At 35.4% G+C, this 19,236-nt stretch overlaps 1 protein-coding gene across 1 annotated transcript; it reads right to left on the reverse strand.

The window, feature by feature from the left end:
* Positions 1–330: 330 nt before the first annotated feature.
* Positions 331–12,520, reverse strand: LOC140449173 (uncharacterized). Its single transcript, XM_072542323.1, has 4 exons — positions 12,395–12,520; positions 7,312–7,573; positions 2,947–6,120; positions 331–2,502 (listed from the first exon to the last, which is right to left on the reverse strand). Exons 1-4 carry the CDS (start codon positions 12,395–12,397, stop codon positions 473–475), a joined length of 5,469 nt encoding a protein of 1,822 aa, XP_072398424.1. The 5' UTR covers positions 12,398–12,520; the 3' UTR covers positions 331–472.
* Positions 12,521–19,236: the final 6,716 nt, after the last annotated feature.

The raw sequence follows: 19,236 nt of genomic DNA on the forward strand, positions 1-19,236 counted from the left end.
CTTCACCTTCTAGATCATAATATGTATTTAGGATGGGAATATAATTTGAGATGGGAGACCACAAAAAATTGTAAAGAAGTGGACAATGTAGAACAATAATCAGGTGTAGCAAAGAAAAGTCAACCACAAAGTTTAAGTATATTTGAAGTACTCCAATATAGAATTCTACAAAAAAAAACGATCAAAAGAAAGAGGGAAAGACATCGATTAGGGGAAGACACGGATGTAAACAAGAAGGAAAGAAAGGCATGAATGGTAAGATGATCTGGAGAGTCTTCTATTCATTTAAAAAGAGGCCTTGTATCAGTTAAAATTTAAAAATTACTTAAAACTAAAAGAAATATTCCAATTAAATTGTAAGTTTTTTATTAATTTAGAAAACCACTGGCTTTAAATAGATACATAATGCAATATTTACTTTCAGAATTCTTTGAATTCCTTAAATACTTTTAAAATTGATACAATTTGGTCCTTATCCACCCACCACCTGCTGTATAGGCCCTTGAACAGTTACTCTTCGAGTGGATCTTTTTTCGGACTTACTAGAATGTTCAACTTTTGTAACTTTGTGATTGGTCTGTGTACTGACCACTTCAAACGGTCGACTACCATCACCAATTTGTAGGCTAGTGTGACTAGAAGCATGCTCCATATTTTTCGACTTTTCGGATTGATGATTGGTTTCTTCTGTTTGTCTACGCCATACACTGAATGGTTGCTCAGCATATTGTGGTTGGTCACTTTCAACAAGTCTAGATTTATGCTCAGAAGACTGTTGCATCTGCTGACTGGATTCATGTGTGGTAGTTTTTTTAAGGAGATTGTTAACAGCTGAATTTTGCTGCAGAAAATCATTAGAAATTTGCTGTTGACGTTTACCAACCAGGTCTTCTTGAAGGTCAAGATCTTTGGTCATTTTAGGTTGCTTATCAAATAATTGGTTAAGACCGTATAGGTGATTAACATATTTCTGATCATCAGCCTGCTGTATTATCTGATTAGATTGATCATCAGTATCTTTATTAAGTAAACTATAGGGTTGATCTATTTGTAGGTTATTTAGTCTTACACTTGAATCTTGTTGTACAACTTCACTAGATGGTTGGCCAAATTGTTTATCACCAAATTGTAGTGAATTTTTAAATTCTGATGCTTTTTGGTTAGATTGATCTTGAAATCCTTGATCTTTGGTGTCTTCACTTTGCAAATCAAAGCCATTCAGTTTTGTAGTTGTAAACTGTTTTTGTGGTATTATTTGAGCAGTCTGATGATTAGTGACTACAGTCATGAATTGTATTGGCTGCTGGGCAAACGCAGATTTGCGTTGTGTTTGTTGCAGTAGCCCATTTGATATTTGGTTGGAATGTTTGTTAAATATGTCTAGTAAATCTTCAACTTTCAGATTCTTTTGGAAATCTGTTCCTTTGTTCTCGTCATTATGCACATTAAATTGATTTATATCCTTCAGCTGGTCAGTTATATGAAAATATTGACGCTGTGGTATACTCTGACCAAACTCCTTGGTACTAGCTTTAATGATTACTTTAGTTGGTTGATCTGTGAGGAAGGATCTGTGCTCTGTTGTCTGCAACATTTTTCTAGGTTTTTGATCAGCTGGTTGCGTTAGTAAGTCTAAAACAGGGCTCGTATTTACATGTGGCGACTGTTGTCCGAACTGAGTACTTGTAGCTTTAGTGATCAACTCCAACGGTTGTTCTGACTGGACCGATCCATGCTGTGATATTTGCAAAAATTTTTCAGATTGCTGATCACTAGGTTGTCTCATCAAGTCTAGTAAAGTGCTGAGATCGAAATCTGATTGATCTGCAACTTTTGATTGTAGAATATTGTTGCCGTTTACAATTTTTTTAGATGCTATTTCTGGTTGTCCAATTGTACTCATTTGTTCAAATGCTTCTACTTTGTTTCTATGACTATTTCCTATATTAAAATGATCATTGAAGAATAAATCATCATTGATTGATTGAAAATCTAGATTTAAAGGAAATCTATCAAGACCACTAACTTGTTTACTCATTACAATTGTATTAGGGGCATTAGATGTGGATCTAAGTTCTTTAATCATCTTCTCAAATTGGTCGTTGAGTAAATCACTATTATCAGAGATCTTTTGACTAAATGTAAACTTTTGTTCCCCAGGATTAACGCCTTGACTATTCCACTTTACCCTAGAAAATTTCACATTGCCATCAGGATAGCTCTGTTGAATATACCCACTACCTTGTCCATTAACTTCTTGTCCACTAGATTGAACAGACCATACTAAGGGCTGACTTTTCTGGTAGATTTGATATTTTTGACCAGAATTTCCACTAACTGTGATAGTTCTTTGTTGCTGACCAAACTGTTTGCCCGATTGCTGGAAAGATGTGCTTTTGAATTCACTAAAATTGTCTTCGGGCAGAGTGAAGGATATTGATCGAGTTGGTCTAAGTTTTGAATTTTGCTCTAACGGATCCATCTTCCATTCTTCTTGGGTATCTGTAAAATAAAAGAATATAATTAAGAGGAGCTGACGAACGGAATAGACAAGGTCTCAAAACGTTAGAAATGATAAGAATAAGAATAAAAAACTGGTTCTAGACCCAGAACAAGGTTCCTTGATAACATTGAAGAAGACATGAGAAATCTGGGAATACGTGCTTGGCGGAGAAAGGCGATAGGTAGGGACGACTGGAGAGAAATTCTTGAGGACGAGGGACCCACGCAGGTTATAAAGCCAGACTAATGATGATGATGAAGACAGACATAGTAGATTTTTATGTCCAGAAGACGATTTAAGAAGCAGTTAATATTGATGACCAAACAACCGATTTTTTAAGAAATTATAAATTATGATTTAATTTATAACTCAAGCATTTTAGTGAAAAAAGAATTAGAAGAAGACGTAACATAACATTATGAACAAAAAACTATTGTATTTACCTTGCATATCACCATCCAGTTCGACATTTTTGATCAATGTTCCCTTTTTACTGTTTCTATGAATATTTCCTTTCAATCTATCTCCAGGTAGCTGAGTACCTATTGCATCATCAACTTCATACATTTCTTGCCCACTTATATCACCATTACTAATGCCACTCCCAGTACCAGTATACTTTTCTCCATGAACTCCACTAACAACGTGTTTCGTGATACGCTTAGCACTTCGTTCTAAGTAATTTGCAGTACTATGGATTGCACTGTGGCTCATAGCGTTTTCATCAATTCCGTCATTGTTTAAACTTCCATAGCTTTGTTCAACTATAACTGTGGGTGGTTGCACAATTTTTTCAGCTTTTACCATTATTTTCCCAACATGAGGAGAAAAATCTTGATCTACGTCTACATGGTAGGTATCTCCTCCAATTTGCTCGAAAGATTTAGTAAAACTGTGACTATTAGCTGGATTTATTATACTTTTGGACTTGGTTAAATACTTGGTGGTAGAGCTACCAAGATCGTCATCTAAGGTAATAGTTATTTGACCTCCATTTGTATTATATTTTGATTTTGTTTCTGGAAGGACTTGTACTGAATAATTAATATCCTTTGCCTTTTCTTTTGTTACATCAGTTCCAAAATCTTGACTGTTTTTGATATTAAATCGTGTCTGATCTTTGGATTTAACCATATGTCTCCGACCTTTATTTTGATATTCACCCATTTGCTCTTCAGTTATTGTAACATCGTCACTGTTTTTACTACGTCTCTTTAGCAATTCCTGTAGAGAATCACTGTCTAATATTTTTGAATGAGTATAAGAATCTTCGGCAACGATTTCCTTCTGTTTATCTGTATACCTTCGCTGATTATTTTTGTGTTGATTATTCACTTCTAAATTACTAAACGAATCTGTAGAAATCTTTCCAGTTTGAATCAAACTGGTATATTTTTCATTTGATTCTTGTTTATGATATTGATTCTCGTGAACTTTTGTATCAATATCTTCGTCTACAGTAACAATAACATCCGTCTTATCTTCTTCACTGTGACGAACACCATTTCCTTGTTGCTTGTATCGATGATATCCATTTTCTTTTTGTTTATGATATTGATTTCTATGATTTTTTGTATCAGAATCTAGAACTGTAACAATAACATCTCCTTCATCATCACTATAATGACTAGTACTTCTTTGGTTTTTGTATTTGTTTTCTGAATTAGATTTTGCAACAGTTTTATAACTAGTCATAGTTGATGTAACATCTTTTCCGTTATCTAATCCGATATGTCGACCAGCGATAGTTTGCTTGGCGCTTTCTTCTCGATTATGGTACTGATGACCTTCAGATTGACTAACTGTTTTATAATATGAGTCTTTTGCTAAATTGTTAGTTTCAGAATCAAGATCATCTGCAGCAACAACAACTATTTCTTTATCATTTTTCTTACTATATTCATTTAACTTAGTATATTTCCTACTTTGAGTATTGTGTGTAATTTCTTCAGATTTACTGGTGGATTTATGATAAGAACCTCTTCCTTTTTCCTCAATATTTGAACCCATGTCCTCAATAAATATATCAGTACTTTGTTTTTTATTATGTTGGTTGTTATTATTTAGAAAATTAACAACTTGGCGTGAGTCTACTATATGATCATGCTTTCTTTGATGAATGCTTTCAGCTTTTGTCACGTGCTTCGAAGCAGCGTTTTCAATTTCACTTCCAATACTCTCTTTTTTTTGTATATGCTGTTTCTGCCGCCGACTCGAGCTCATGTCATGGTAAGAAGCTTTATTTGAAGCTGTAAGTTGATCAATATCTCCTGTGATTGTAATTGTAATATCTTTACCATTTTCTCCATTAAGAGTATGTCGATGACTGTTTTTTAAGTCTTTTAAGATATTCTTGTTTTCTACTTTACGAGTAAGATCTGTGGTGCTTTCAGAACTCTTATAGGTGTCTTTAGACGTACTAAATGAAAGGTTTTTTTCCTCTTTCCTACCATAGCTGTGATGTTCACTATTTTGATTGTGATCTTGGTGGTGTTCAATTTTTTTTCTATTGCTATGCATTTCTTTAAAACCTTTAGAAATTTCTCTGTTTTCATTCCTGGATATTTGTCGTTCAATTTTCGTACCCTGTTTGTGTTGATTCTTAGACTTTAAATCTACATAGGTATTCTGAGAAGACTCTTTTCTGGTTTGATCTTCATTAATCTTGAGTCTGTTGTTGCTTCCAACATGTCTTTCAATAATTTCTTGGTGTCTGTTTTCTTCTCGTTTGGAGTAATTTTTCCTTTCTAATTTTTGACGATCTCTAATGTCCGTGATTGTGTGGATCTGGTGAGAAAACTCTTTTTGATTGTTTAAATGGAAATTGATTACGTCTTCATTGATTTTGACTCTGTGGTCGCTTTCAACATGTTTTTCCTTTATGTTTTGGTGCAAATCTCTTTCTCGTTTGGAGGTATTTTCAGTTTCACTCAAAAACACTTTGCGTTGATTTTTCTTTACGGAGTTATGATGCTGGTTGTTCGTGATTGCATGGGTCTGATGGGAAGACTCTTTATGATTGTTCCTCTGAACATGGATTTCTTTTGTGGCGACCTTGATTCCACTGTGGCTTTCACCGTGACGTTCTATAATTTTGTTCATATTTCCTTCCAATTTTTCATGCTCCTCTAACATTTTTCCTTTTCTAACAGTTTGTTTGTTTTGGCTAAAAGATGTGTGTTGTGTTTTCTTGGTATTTTTACCTGATACTATCTTTTCACCATTTTCCGAACCAGACTGTGTAACTACTATAGAGCCATCAGTTTGAGGAACACTTAAGTTAATAACAATTGTAGTTTCTTTTTCAGTAGAATGTTTTTGTTCCTTTTCATCTTGCGTTACACTAATTTTAACTCCAGTTTGACCAATATTTTGATAAAATTGATTAGGTTCTCTAATTTTGATCACTTTGCTATGACCATTCGTAAGATCTTTAAAATGTTTTCCAGTTTTACTTAGACTACCTTGAAATTTGTGTTGAATTCCTTCATCATTATGTTGGTTCTCGTGGATTAAAATTTTTTGGAAATGCTTGTTGTTTTGAGTGTTTTTATCTTGTGTGTATTCTCCCTTTACAACATACTTTGACTCTTCTGATGTGGCATGTTCAAATTTACCTAAAAAACAAGAGATTATTCAACAAAATGCATTTTTGTCAAACACAAAGATGTAGGACTGTTAGAAAAATGTAGGTATCACAGATGTATAGCTGAGAAAATACAATAGTATATGAGATGTCATAAGATGGGAAATACAGATAAGATAGGATCATAACCAGCACTTGAGACGATGGAAAGTGGAAAGAGAAGAGACAGAAGGACAAGTGGTTTAAAGTCAATAGGCAACAGACCACTAGGACGATCTTTTAAAAGATGGCGAGATAGCTGAATTGAAGGGGTCACAAATGATTTTCACATCCATATAACAGAGTAGGTTATGTTAATATTAATTGTCTTATAAAGTTTTATAATTTCAAAATAGAAGCAAATTATGTAAGCGCCATAATTACAACGCGGAGTCAAACCCGGAACAATAGTGACAGCATATATATATATATATATATATATATATATATATATATATATATATATAAATAAAGCTTTGTCTACTTTTCGGGAAAAAATTTGAAAGGAGAGTCTAAAATTATCTATCTATCTATCTATATAAAAGGCTATGATAACAGGTCACACTGTTTGTCCTGTAAGGTAACTACGCCACCTAGGAAACTAATATGAACTACCACCATTTGACATTGCAATCATATTTTGTTCTTGGAACGATACGTTTATTAAAAATACTGTATTAATTACATATTAATATAATTAATAATTAATTTTAATAATATTTTTAAGGAAGAATTACATAGGAATTACATAAGGTTAAACATAGGATAAATCACTTTGACGAGAGGTGGCGTGGTGGGTGATGTAGTGAAAAAGGAGTTCCTGATTTATAAAAGGATAAAATGACTCTGTTGTGTGATAGAACAATATTGTATTGCGTTGGTAATTGAAAAATTTAAATAAAAGAAAAACAGCAAATGCATTTAAACGCGTAAATTGACGAATGAAATTAAGTAGAGGATATCGAATGTATTAAAATGAAAGAGTTTGCGTTAAGATGATGTTGAATAAAGAAAGGAAAAGATATTTTATCATATAGAGATGAAGGGAAAGAGAATGATGAATACGGGAGCAAATAACAACTACAAAAATTAGCAAAACATTCAGAAACGATTAAGAAACGTTAAATAATGAGAAAGAACTATATTTACTTTATCTTTTTATTGTAAATCTTCAGAAACTTACCATTTTCTTTATGATGATTTTCCACGGTAACCTGAGATGCATCTTCCGAACTTTTATGGCTTGTATGGTAGTACGTTTGAGAGCTCTCAGCTTTAACTTCATGGGAACTACTGCTGGATTTGTACGAGCTGCTTTGTTCAAAATGGCTACTACCACTATTCCCTACACTTCTTTTTTCTTCTCGTGTAATGTCGTAAGTAGGTATCGACATTGATTTTGTAGTCCATTGTAGCAGTAACAGAATTGCAGAAATTTTGATAATCTAGGAGAAAAGTAACATAAAATGTTGTTATGTTATTAATAAAAAAAAAACAATAAACACATTGCAAAAACTTATCTGTTACTAAAACTGTTATCAAAAAGTAATTGTTCTTCATCTCTATGTTTAGTTTTAAGCAGACAATGGGATACAACCTCGTCTTAGAGTTTTCTCGTTTTCTAAAGAAAGATCATCGTTTGATTCTAGATCAAAAACTCCACTCTAGCTTAATGGTTGGAATGTTCAATTCTCATCTAATCTTCTATAAACATATTTATTTCCTACTTCTATATTATAATAACAAAAACGAATACAAGAGTAGCATAGAATTAAAAAACCTCCGAAACAAGACCAAAAACAAGCTAAGAATCTAGCTAAGGTAATACTTCTTCTTAAAATGTCCTCTCGTCAATGGTGGTTGGTTATTACAACTCATGACTCCATCCTTGGAATCCTCTAGTTCCTCTTTAAATGGAAATTCGGAATAAAGATAAATAGTAAAGGTGGCAAGACACATCCTTGTTAAACTTCTCTTCTAATTTTTACCTCTGCTGGACGTTTACTTCTGGCGTTTTGGTTCCAGTAGATGGTAATACTAGATTAGACATTGGTCCATTGAAAAATTATATTGAGATAATATTTTTCTTAGACTCTTTCTAGACAGACGCTTTCTTACCGTTCACCCCAATTGGAAGAATGGATCTTGGTTTAAAAACTGTCCACTTGTCCAACTAAGTGGACAAAAATGTGAGGTGAAAAAATTGGAATACACATAAAAAAAAACCCAAAATAACAAACCATTCTCATTGATCTTTAGCTGTGTCAGCCTTGTTCAAGCAAGCTAGTCATAAGTTGCAGCCACTCGATGTTTCTTTCATGGAGCTCTACAATCCTTATTTTGTCTAACCTATCGAAAGCTTCTGGTAGATTACTGACACAGTACCAGGTATTTAAATTTCTTGGAAAGGCATTTCCATTTGCAGCTACTGCAACTATTGCGGTAAAGGGGTTTGGAAAATGTGGCATAGTTCCTATAAACAGACAGAAGTTTACTGGCGCGGATTTTGCTGCAGCTATCACCACAGAAATTTCCGTGCAAGATTCTATCTCTCTTCAAGAAGCTGAAAATCAAGAATTGGGTGTTGAATACCAAGAGGAAACTTCTGCTGTGGTGCCAGGAAAAAATTTGGCATATTCGCAACAAAATATTCCTTGACGTCAAGAGACATCACTTGCAAGTAAAGAGAACTCACCTTCTGGAGAGATAGATTTCTGACCAGCAACCTCTGCATCCAACGCTTCAGTTCCTATGTTTTTCAATGACCACAGACAAAATGTCACTATAGGATCTGGAGATCCAAACTCTACATTCGTTCTAATCTCTAAAAAATCGCCAAAGCCAAGTACTTCAAAATTCCAGCTCAGTCCACTGCCTTATTTCAGTACTTCATGTGATTTAATCAGCAACTCCAAGAGCAAGGGGCACTATACTTTTGCTGTAAGCCCACAGGATATTGTTTCAATCCCTAAAGCAAATATTATTAAACAAGAAAATAAGCGATAAAAAGGAACAGCTTTGGCCTCAAGCCCTTTCAAGATGGAACTAGTAGCCGCAATAGCAGAAAAAGAAGAAAAGAAAAGGCTTAAGAAAATAAAGCTGGAATAGAAAAAAGGAAAGCAGAAAACTGTGTTTTCAACTAAAAGAGTGATACTGATTGCTTTTTCTGCGGGGACTTATATTCCAAGTCAAGGAAAAATGAAGGATGGATAAAGTGTTCGAGCTGTTAACGATGGGCACATGAAGCTTGTGCTGGTGTGAAGAAGAAGGCAATGACTTTATTTCTGACTTTTGTAAATAAACTCGGTGTGAAACTTTCTTTTTTTACGATGGCAATAACGTTTTTATTTTGAAAATACACTTTCATTTAGTATACAAATTCAGTTTAAATTTTGTATTTTACATCGGAAAAGTGGCCGAGTGACCATTTGGTAGGGTTAGGGTAAAAAATATGTATCTAAAAAATTTACCGAGATAAAGTGAAAATTAAAATTGCCTTATGTAGCTAAGTATATAGGATATCGTATGTTAATATATATTGTATTTCTTATTTATTTTCTTCAAGATAAAAAAAAATATTCCTTAGCATTTCCACCTTTCTCACCTTTCCCCTACATTTTTACAGAATATGCAGATACCACCGCTTGTTCTGCCCAGCGACTTCTCTTTCAAAGCAGGAATACTTATAACATTATATTAGGACAAAACAATTGACGAATTATTACACTCATTCAGTAGTTAGATTTCAGTAAGACATAAAACAGAAAAATCATTCAATCAGCTAGTCACAAAATGCTAATATTCTCTAATTAACATAAGGAAGACTGTCTAATAGAATATAAAACTGTAGTATATATTCCAAGAACAGGAGGATACTGAACTACCAACTTTGGAAGAAATAAACAAAGCAATTCAGTCTCTAGCCAGAAACAAGTCACCCGGAGCAGACAACCTACCCTAGAAATATTTAAATGTGGCGGTCAAACATTTATAACCCTCCTTCACAAACTACTAATACAGGTATGGCAAGAACGCGCGTTACCAGAAGATTGGAATACTGGAATTATATGCCCCATACACAAAAAAGGAAACGTTTTTGAATGTTCCAACTTTAGAGGGATTTCCCTTCTTAATACAGCATATAAAATTGTGTCCCTGATACCTAACGAACGACTGGCATGGTATACTGACAATATAATAGGATCCTACCAAAGAGGCTTCTTGAAAAATAAATCTACCATTGATCACATATCATCCATCAGACAAATATTAGAAAAAAGGACGGAGTACGACATAGACTGCCATTACATCTTCGTAGACTTTAAGGCAGCGTACGATACTATTGACAGGCCCCAATTATATTCGGCGATGATCGAATTAGAAATACCAAAAGGATTGGTAGAATTAATTAAAATTACAATGATGAAAGTCGAATGTAAAGTGCGCGTACAAGGGGATGTTTCAAAACCATTTAAAACCAACAGAGGACTGCGCCAGGGAGATGCGCTATCATGCACGCTGTTCAACCTAGCGTTAGAAAAAGTTATGAGAGATTCGGGAATAAACTTAAAAGGTACGATATATACCCGTAGTATACAAATAATGGCATACGCTGATGATATCGTCATAATTGAAAGAACACAAAATGAAGCAGTGGAGGCTTTCACACGTATCAAAAATGCCGCAGAAAACATCGGACTTCTGATTAACATCCAGAAAACTAAATATATGCCAGCCATATCAAGAATTCAACAAAATAACTTAGAGGTGCAACACGAAACGATAGAAATGGAAGAATTCTGCTACTTAGGATCACTGGTAGACTACAAAAATAACACATCCAACGATATAAAAAAAAAAGAATATGCGTGGCTAACCGCTGTTATTTTGGCCTGGACCCTCAACTAAGAGCGAGAAGTATGTCAATAGCAACAAAGTGCAAACCTTATAAAACAATAATACACCCAGTGATGAAGAATGAGTCTTTGAAAGAAAAGTATTGAGGACCATATATTGCGGAGTAAACGAACAGGGTCTGTGGAGAAGGCGATATAACTTTGAACTCTATAGACTTTTTGGTGATGCAGATATTGTGAAGACCATCAAAATAAACCGCCTAAGGTGGGTGGGCCACGTTATGCGGATGGATGAGAGTGATTCCACTAAAATAACTATGCTAAACAGGCCGGTCGGAAGAAGAAGAAGGGGGCGACCTAAACTCAGATATCTGGACGATGTACAGGAAGATCTGAGGGAGATTTTAGTGAGGGGCTGGAGAAGACAGACACTCGATAGGGAAGGATGGAAGAATGTTTTGAAGCAGGCCAAGGCTCACGAAGGGCTGTAGCGCCAACTGATGATGATATATTCCAAAATGAATATAAAAAAGACCAAATACATGATAATAGCAAAGAAAACAAATATACCAACAAACATACATTTGGGAAATGTACCGATAGAAAAGGTTGATAAATACAAATACCTAGGAACCTGGATTTCAGACAATAATGATCAAACAACCGAAATAAGAGCCAGGATAGAAATAGCAAGAAATGCGTTGGTAAAAATGAAAACAATTCTCTGCAACAAAGACCTTAGATTAGAACTGAGAGTAAGAGCACTGAGATGCTACGTGTTTTCGATACTGCAATATGGACTTGAAAGCTGAACATTAAAGCAAGAACACATAAATAACTTACAGTCCTTTGAAATGTGGTGTTACAGGAGAATGCTTAGAATAGCATGGACACAGAAAAAAACTAACATGGAAGTATTGCGAGAAATGGGCAAAGAATGCGAAATAATAAACACAATAAAAATAAGAAAGTTACAATATCTGAGACAAGCAATGAGCGGACAGCGATATGAACTGCTAAGGCTGATAATACAGGGAAAGATAAGAGGAAGAGTGAGTATAAGAAGAAGGAGAGTGTCATGGTTGAAGCATTTAAGGGACTGGTTTAAATGCAGTTCTATAGAACTCTTCAGAGCAGCAGTACATAGAATACCTAAAGATAATGATGGTGATATCCAACCTCCGATCGGGAGACAGCACTTAAAGAAGAAGAAGAATATACATTCCAAGCATTGCAAATTTTTAGCCTTAATAAGATAGGGGTAGCACATGGACAGTCGTTTGTCGTTTAGGAACCGATTAAGACATTGCTTTTTACGACAAACAAGACTAGGTCACGGACAGGAGGTAACGACAAATGGACTAAAACAGAGGTTATAACTCTAACACTTAAATATTAAGTTATGCTTACCATATTTAATTGTTTTTCTTATACTATAGCATTTGGGGCACCCACTTCTACATTTAGACTAACACTAACCATTTTAGGTTTTAATTTTTATAATTTCTTAGTACTAAGATTGCAATTAACAACTATATGTATATACTATTACTGAGATAATTTTATAATTTACAAAATTCCCCTTCATTTGTTTACACACACATTTATAAGACGAAGTATCAGTAGTTTTATTCTCTTTAAAACAAATTTTTCTATACTTTGGGTACAGTTGTTCTTTTTGTTATTATTCTTAATAATTTTTGTTCAACTCTTGTGTTTTATTTTTATGTTTATCCCTTCTTGTCTAAATAGTTTTTCCTACAATGAAGAAAAAGAAGTCTGTTTTCGATTTTCTTAAATTTATTATAATTGAGGCGATAGCTAGAAGAACATGGACTGCCCTAAAAACAAAAATAACAAAGATACAAGAAGAAGACATCGGGTTTATTAAATACAACAAAAAACAAGAATGGATAACGCAAGAGATCATGGACCTCATGGACGTAAGACGAAAACATAAAACAAGCCCAATAGAATACAAGCGAATCAACAAAATCATTAGAAAAAAGTGCAGGGAGGCGAAAGAAAACTGGATGTCAACAAAATGCCTAGAAATCGAACAACTTCAGGAAAAATACGACTCCTTTAATATTCATAAAAAAGTAAAAGAAATGGCAGGTAAAGACAAAAAGAGACAAGCAACAATATTAAAATATACAAACTCTTTTTGACGACGATAGACCTTGTTCTCCACCATCCACAGATAATCGAATAAATGAAAAAGGCCCAGAAATAACCAAAAAAAGAAGTGATTCACGCAGTAAAATCTCAGAAAGATGGAAAAGCCGCCGGTCCAGGCAATAGCAATGTCGAAATACTAAAACTAATTGCAGATAACGAAAGTAAAAGCCTAGACTTAAAAACAGCACTATTCAATAAGATATATGACACAGGTAAAATACCAACAGACTGGCTAAAATCAACATTCGTAGCATTACCAAAAAAATCGAATTCCTCACAATGCGATGATTATCGAATATTAAGCTTGATGTCTCGTGTCCTTAAAACTTTTCTCAGAATTATCCATATACGAATTTACAAGAAGTGCTATCGAAGCGTTAAGTTAAGGCTGCTGGGTTCTGGTAAGGTTCTGGCTTGCTCAATCCTGCTATGTATCTCTATGTCGCTCTATCTATTTTTACATATAATAAACATAATTAGAACGATTTATTTATTATTTATATATGGGTAGCGAGTAGGAACTCCTTTTTGGACGCTCCTATCAGGCAAAGTGAATCAATCCCTGCCTTCCGCAGATTCCAGGTGTTTCCTGGCCCGGGAAACTAGTACCTGTTAAGGGTCCTTTGTCAAGGGTCATGGATGAAGACCACAACGGCATCCAGGGCGGAGAAGAAGGTCTTCACAACGGTCTGGAGGGTGGAGGTGGCAGCCCCATGGTTTTAGGGTTTATATAAAATCGAACCTGGAAAGCGGCAGCTGGTCTTTCAATATTTGTATTGAGCGGAAGTCATGTAGGCCAGAACGGTCAATACATAACAGTACCCGGTGCGGTGGTAACCACTTAAACAGTGTGTACACAGCGGTGTAGAAAGCCAAGGGAATGACTAATACACTATTTTTCCCAGGTTTATCAATATGGCTGAGGAATTAAACGATGGCCCCGAGTATGGGCGCCTCTTAAATGCGGCAGGGGTGCGAAGAATCCTTGTTCTTCAGGGGGTTGAAAAGTTTTACGCCGATGTAAAGACTGTTACTGACCAACTCAAGACTAGAGATCTTATCATTCTGATGGGTGACCTTAATGCTAAGATAGGAAAAAGCAGACAAAGTAACATTATTGGATGTTATGGACTGTGCGATAGAAATGAAAGAGGAGATTATTTCGCAGATTTTTGCAAAGAACATAACCTATGTATAATGAACAACTTTTTCTCCCCGTAATATCGTCAGAAACCAAATTGACTACATAACTATCAGTGAGCCTTACAGAAATGCAGTAAAGTCTGTAAAAACTTTTCCTGGCGCCGATGTTCCATCTGATTACAATCTGGTGTTAGCCGAAATAAAATTAAAACTTAAACGGATAAAGCAACAACGATCCTATAACAAACTGGATATGGATTTTATTATAAACAATAGCCAGATGATTGCAAACAATTTAGAGAGCAATTTTGAGAATTATGAACAACAAGAATCCATCGAGGATCATTGGAACCAAATCACAACGATTATAAGCAACTCAACTCCAAACTTAAAAGAGAGCAGTCAAAAAAAGCAACAGTGGATGAACGATGAGATTTTGAATTTGATGGAAAAAAGACGCAATTTTAAGAACCAAAACGTCGAAATGTATAAAGTAATTAATAAAGAGATAAGGACTAAAATAAGAGCTGCAAGACAAACATACTTCGAAAACAAATGTTTAGAAATTGAAAAATTACAGGGAAAACATGAATGGCGTCAATATTAATAATTTGAGATATGCGGATGACACAGTGTTAATTGCAAGCAATTACGAAGAACTTCAACATCTAATTAATAGGATTACCACAAAGTGTGATGAATATGGCCTTAAGCTAAACACCGCAAAGATAAAGGTGATGGTCGTCAGTAAAACGCCAATACAACCGGAAGTGGTAACAGCTTATGGTGAACAACTAGAAAGAACTAATAGTATCACTTACCTTGGTTGTAATCTAAATGAGAACTGGGACATGAGCAAAGAAATTAGAATACGGATAGAGAAGGCCAGAGCTGCGTTCTTTAAGATGAAGAAACTGTTATGTGGAAACAATATTACTTTAAGTCTGAAAATTAGATTAGTGAGTTCTCTACTCTTTTGTATGGTGTCGAAGGTTGGACTTTGACGGATACACTTCTCAAGAAACTGGAAGCCTTTGAAATCTGGGTGTATCGGAGAATCCTACGAATAAGTTGGGTGGATAGAGTTCGCAATGAAGCTGTTTTGCATCGGATGGGAAAAGTTACGGTCAAACTAGTCATCAAAATATTTAAAAATCGCAAAGTTGAATATTTTAGCCATGTTATGCGCCACCCAGAGAGATATAATATACTCCATTTAATAATACAAGGCAAGGTAGACGGAAGAAGAGGGCTAGGTCAAAGAAGAACGTCATGGCTTCGAAACCTTAGAGATTGGTTTAACAGATCCTCTGCATCTCTTTTCCGAGCTACCGTCAACAAAATTACTATAGCCATTTTGATAGCCAACGCTCGATAATCGAGCTCGGCACATGAAGAAGAAGGATTTAATATTTCAATCCTGACGACAGGGGTTCGTCAGTGGGCACTGACGTCTAGAAACTCATAGACAGTGCCCACTATTCCCCGTACGTTTTAAAGCAAAAAAGCATGGCTAATATTGCAAAAATATATTGCATGAGCATAATGAGCATATTCCCATTCCTCGAAGGCAATAAATGTTACATAAAAGTTTTTTGTGTAAACGTAGTCTGTTTTGACGCCAAAATCACCACATTAAAAAGTCACTGTTTTTCTATTAAGATAAAAGGTTATTATAAATAGCTAACCTATTTGCAGGACACTTGCTAAACGACCAAAATACGATAATTAAGGTGTAAAAAACCCAAAAAGATTTATCTCTTTACCCTATTGTTTAAATATGTCCATTAGTAAATCTATCAATATTCAATTTAATAATACTATAGGAATATTATAATGGAAAATTTCTTGAATTATAGTAAAAATTGAGTATATTCTTAAAATAGAAAAAAGAGACTTCTCGTATTGCATTTTCTTCTATTCTGAGATCCGGGAAATAGGTATTTTTGTCGGTAAAAGCTAAAATAATTTTTTAACTTATCTATTTCCCTTCACCATACAAGACAGGAAAAATACCAATAGAGTGGCTCAAATCGGACTTGGTACCATTGCCCAAAAAACCAGGACCAATAGTTTGTGAAGAATATAGGACCATGAGCTTAATGAGCCATCTGCTCAAGCTGTTTACCTCACCTTAGAAACAAAAGTAAGGCTCCTTAAATGTAACGTGTACTCAGTGCATCTGTACGGAGTTGAAACGTGGACATTGAAGCCCGAAATTCTATCAAAACTTCAGGCTTTTGAGCTATGGTTATACAGAAGGATCTTGAAGATACCATGGATAGACAAAGTCACCAATGAAAAAGTACTACGGAGGATAAACACAACCGGGGATTTGGTCAACATCGTGAAGGGCCGTAAGCTGCAGTACTTGGAACATATAATGAGAAATCAAGGCAGATATGGGTTACTCCAATGCATTTTGCAAGGTAAATGTTGTGTGAATACAACGTTTTTTATAAGTTTGAACTGGGTTGACTATTCTAACTAAAACTCCTCGATTAAACTCAATTTATATTAATTTAAATGTAAACAATTCACTCCGATGTGCCGTTCGTTCTATGGCTGACAGTGATCTCGTTTTGTCAAATGCGTCGAGCGCAAATCGATGACGGCCGAAGGCACAGTGCCGTAACAGTAAAATTGAAGGAAAAATGGCGCCAGGACAAAGAAGAGTATCCTGGCTTGCTAACCTAAGAGCATGGTATAGAAAGACCTTAACACAGCTATTTCGTATCGCAACGAATAAAGTCATCATAGCCAAAATTATCGCCAACGGTCAGAATGGAAAGGCACTCTAAGAAGAAGATTTCACTTGCCTTTATATTTTCTGGATCATCTGTTAAAATTTTCTTCATATTGGTTTGGCGAAGGGTGGGCTCCTCACTGAACGGATTATAGGCATCCATTTTCAGAGAGGATGATGGGCCCGGACATAAATAAATCCGAGGTAGAAGAAGCAAGAAAACGGATGAAAAGCAGGAAAGCTGTAGGGCCTGATAATATCGAAGCTGAATTTTTAAAACTCTTGGAGGAAGAAGGAATAAATTGGATCACGGCTGTCTTCAATAAAATATACAATACAGGAATCATCCCTGATAAATGGCTAGAATCATAATTCATAGCGATACCTAAAAAACAGGGGGCTTAAAAGTGCGAAGAATATTGAACAATCAGCCTAATGAGCCACATGTTGAAACTGTTTCTTAGAGTCATCAATGGAAGAATTCATAAGAGTGCGAGGAACAAATATCGGACAGACAGTTCGGCTTCATTAACGCAGTGGGTACCAGAGAGGCACTTTTCGGAGTACAGGTACTGATTCAAAGATGCAGGGACGTTAACTGCGACGTATACGCGTGCTTGATCGACTATGAAAAGGCATTTGACAGAGTTCAACATCAAAAGATGATAAACATTTTAAAAGAAGCAGACCTGGATGACAAAGACCTCAGAATAATTTCAGAACTCTACTGGAATCAGACCGCATACATGAAAATTAACGGAGAAGAAATAGATCACATAAAAATACTATGTGGAGTTAGACAGGGATGTATCCTATCGCCGCTGATATTTAATATGTACTCAGAGAAAATTTTTAACGAGGCTCTTTACGGAATAGACGAAGGCATCCTTCTAAATGGTGAAAGAGTAAACAATGTTAGATATGCCGACGACACCATGGTGATAGCAGATAGTTTAGAGGGACTTCAGAGGCTAATGGGCAGAATAAACGAATACAGTCAACAGTACGGACTAAACATTAATACCCACATTAATGTGACGTAGATAGAGCGAGTAAAACAGTATTGCTACCTGGGAACTATTATAAACGAACAGTGGAGCAATGTACAGGAAATAAGGTGCCGCATAGGAAAGGCAAGAACAGTCTTTAACAAAATGAGCGCCATCTTCAAAAGTCACAACATATCCCTAGATACAAAAATGAGACATTTGAGATGCTATGTTTTCTCTGTGTTGTTGTACGGGGCGGAGCCATGGACGCTTACAGACACCACTATTAAAAAACTTGAAGCATTTAAGATGTAGCTTTATAGAAGAATGCTGAGAATATCATGGACAGCAAGGATCACGAACAAGGAAGTTCTAGAAAAAATGAAGAAGGAACCAGAGATTGTGTTTACGATCAAACGCATAAAATTGCAATATCTGGAACACGTTATGAGAAATCAGCACCGTTACTCCCTGCTGCAGTCTATATTGCAAGGTAAAGTCAAAGGTAAGCGAGGACCCGGTAGAAGGAGAATATCATGGCTGCGGAATTTAAGAACATGGTTTAAGAAAACCTCAACGGAGCTGTTTCGAGCCGCAGCGAGCAAGGTCATGATTGCCAATATGATTTCCAACATCCGAAACGGATAGGAACCAGAAGAAGAAGAAGAAGGGCTCCTCACAATATATGTTATATTTGTATTAAGGATTTAACGAAGTGGTCGAAAAAAGAAAAAAAGCTTTCAGATTTGCAGTGCCTATGGTATGGAGAGAGCAAAAAAATCATTCAAATGACTGTTATTTTTGTACTGTCAATGTTTATTGATATAACTCCAAAAATAAGAAAGTTCGTTATCCTAACCTCCAGTCTGGTATTCGTCTGGTATAGCACGGACCTCAACTGCCAATCCCTGAGCCTACTCTACGTATTGATGACATTTTAAATACTAGTGAATCAGAATCTGATGAAAGTGGTCTAGGAAGTGATGGTGCATTTCATTTGTGCTCCAGAAAATTTACAATCACAGTTGTTTACACAAGCTGAGTTAGATAAGGTAGTAAGAGATTTGGGTTTAACAAAGAAAAAAGAAACGAATTTGTTGTCGTCTGGTACATCTATTTACAAGTACAGGTATAGAAATCAATCGTTTGCTCAGTTTTTTAGGTAGGAAGGGGATTTGGTCTACTGACATGAT

Source organism: Diabrotica undecimpunctata, chromosome 8, assembly GCF_040954645.1.
Source record: "Diabrotica undecimpunctata isolate CICGRU chromosome 8, icDiaUnde3, whole genome shotgun sequence".
Classification (NCBI taxonomy): Eukaryota; Metazoa; Arthropoda; class Insecta; order Coleoptera; family Chrysomelidae; genus Diabrotica; species Diabrotica undecimpunctata.

What these genes read in the sequence shown, in the direction of transcription:
- LOC140449173 (XM_072542323.1), bottom strand. An exon ending in AAATCATCATAAAGAAAATG is followed by an intron (nt 6,121 to 7,311) that starts GTAAGTTTCTGA and finishes CTTGTTTTTTAG; the next exon opens with GTAAATTTGAACATGCCACA. An exon ending in ACTGGATGGTGATATGCAAG is followed by an intron (nt 2,503 to 2,946) that starts GTAAATACAATA and finishes TTTATTTTACAG; the next exon opens with ATACCCAAGAAGAATGGAAG.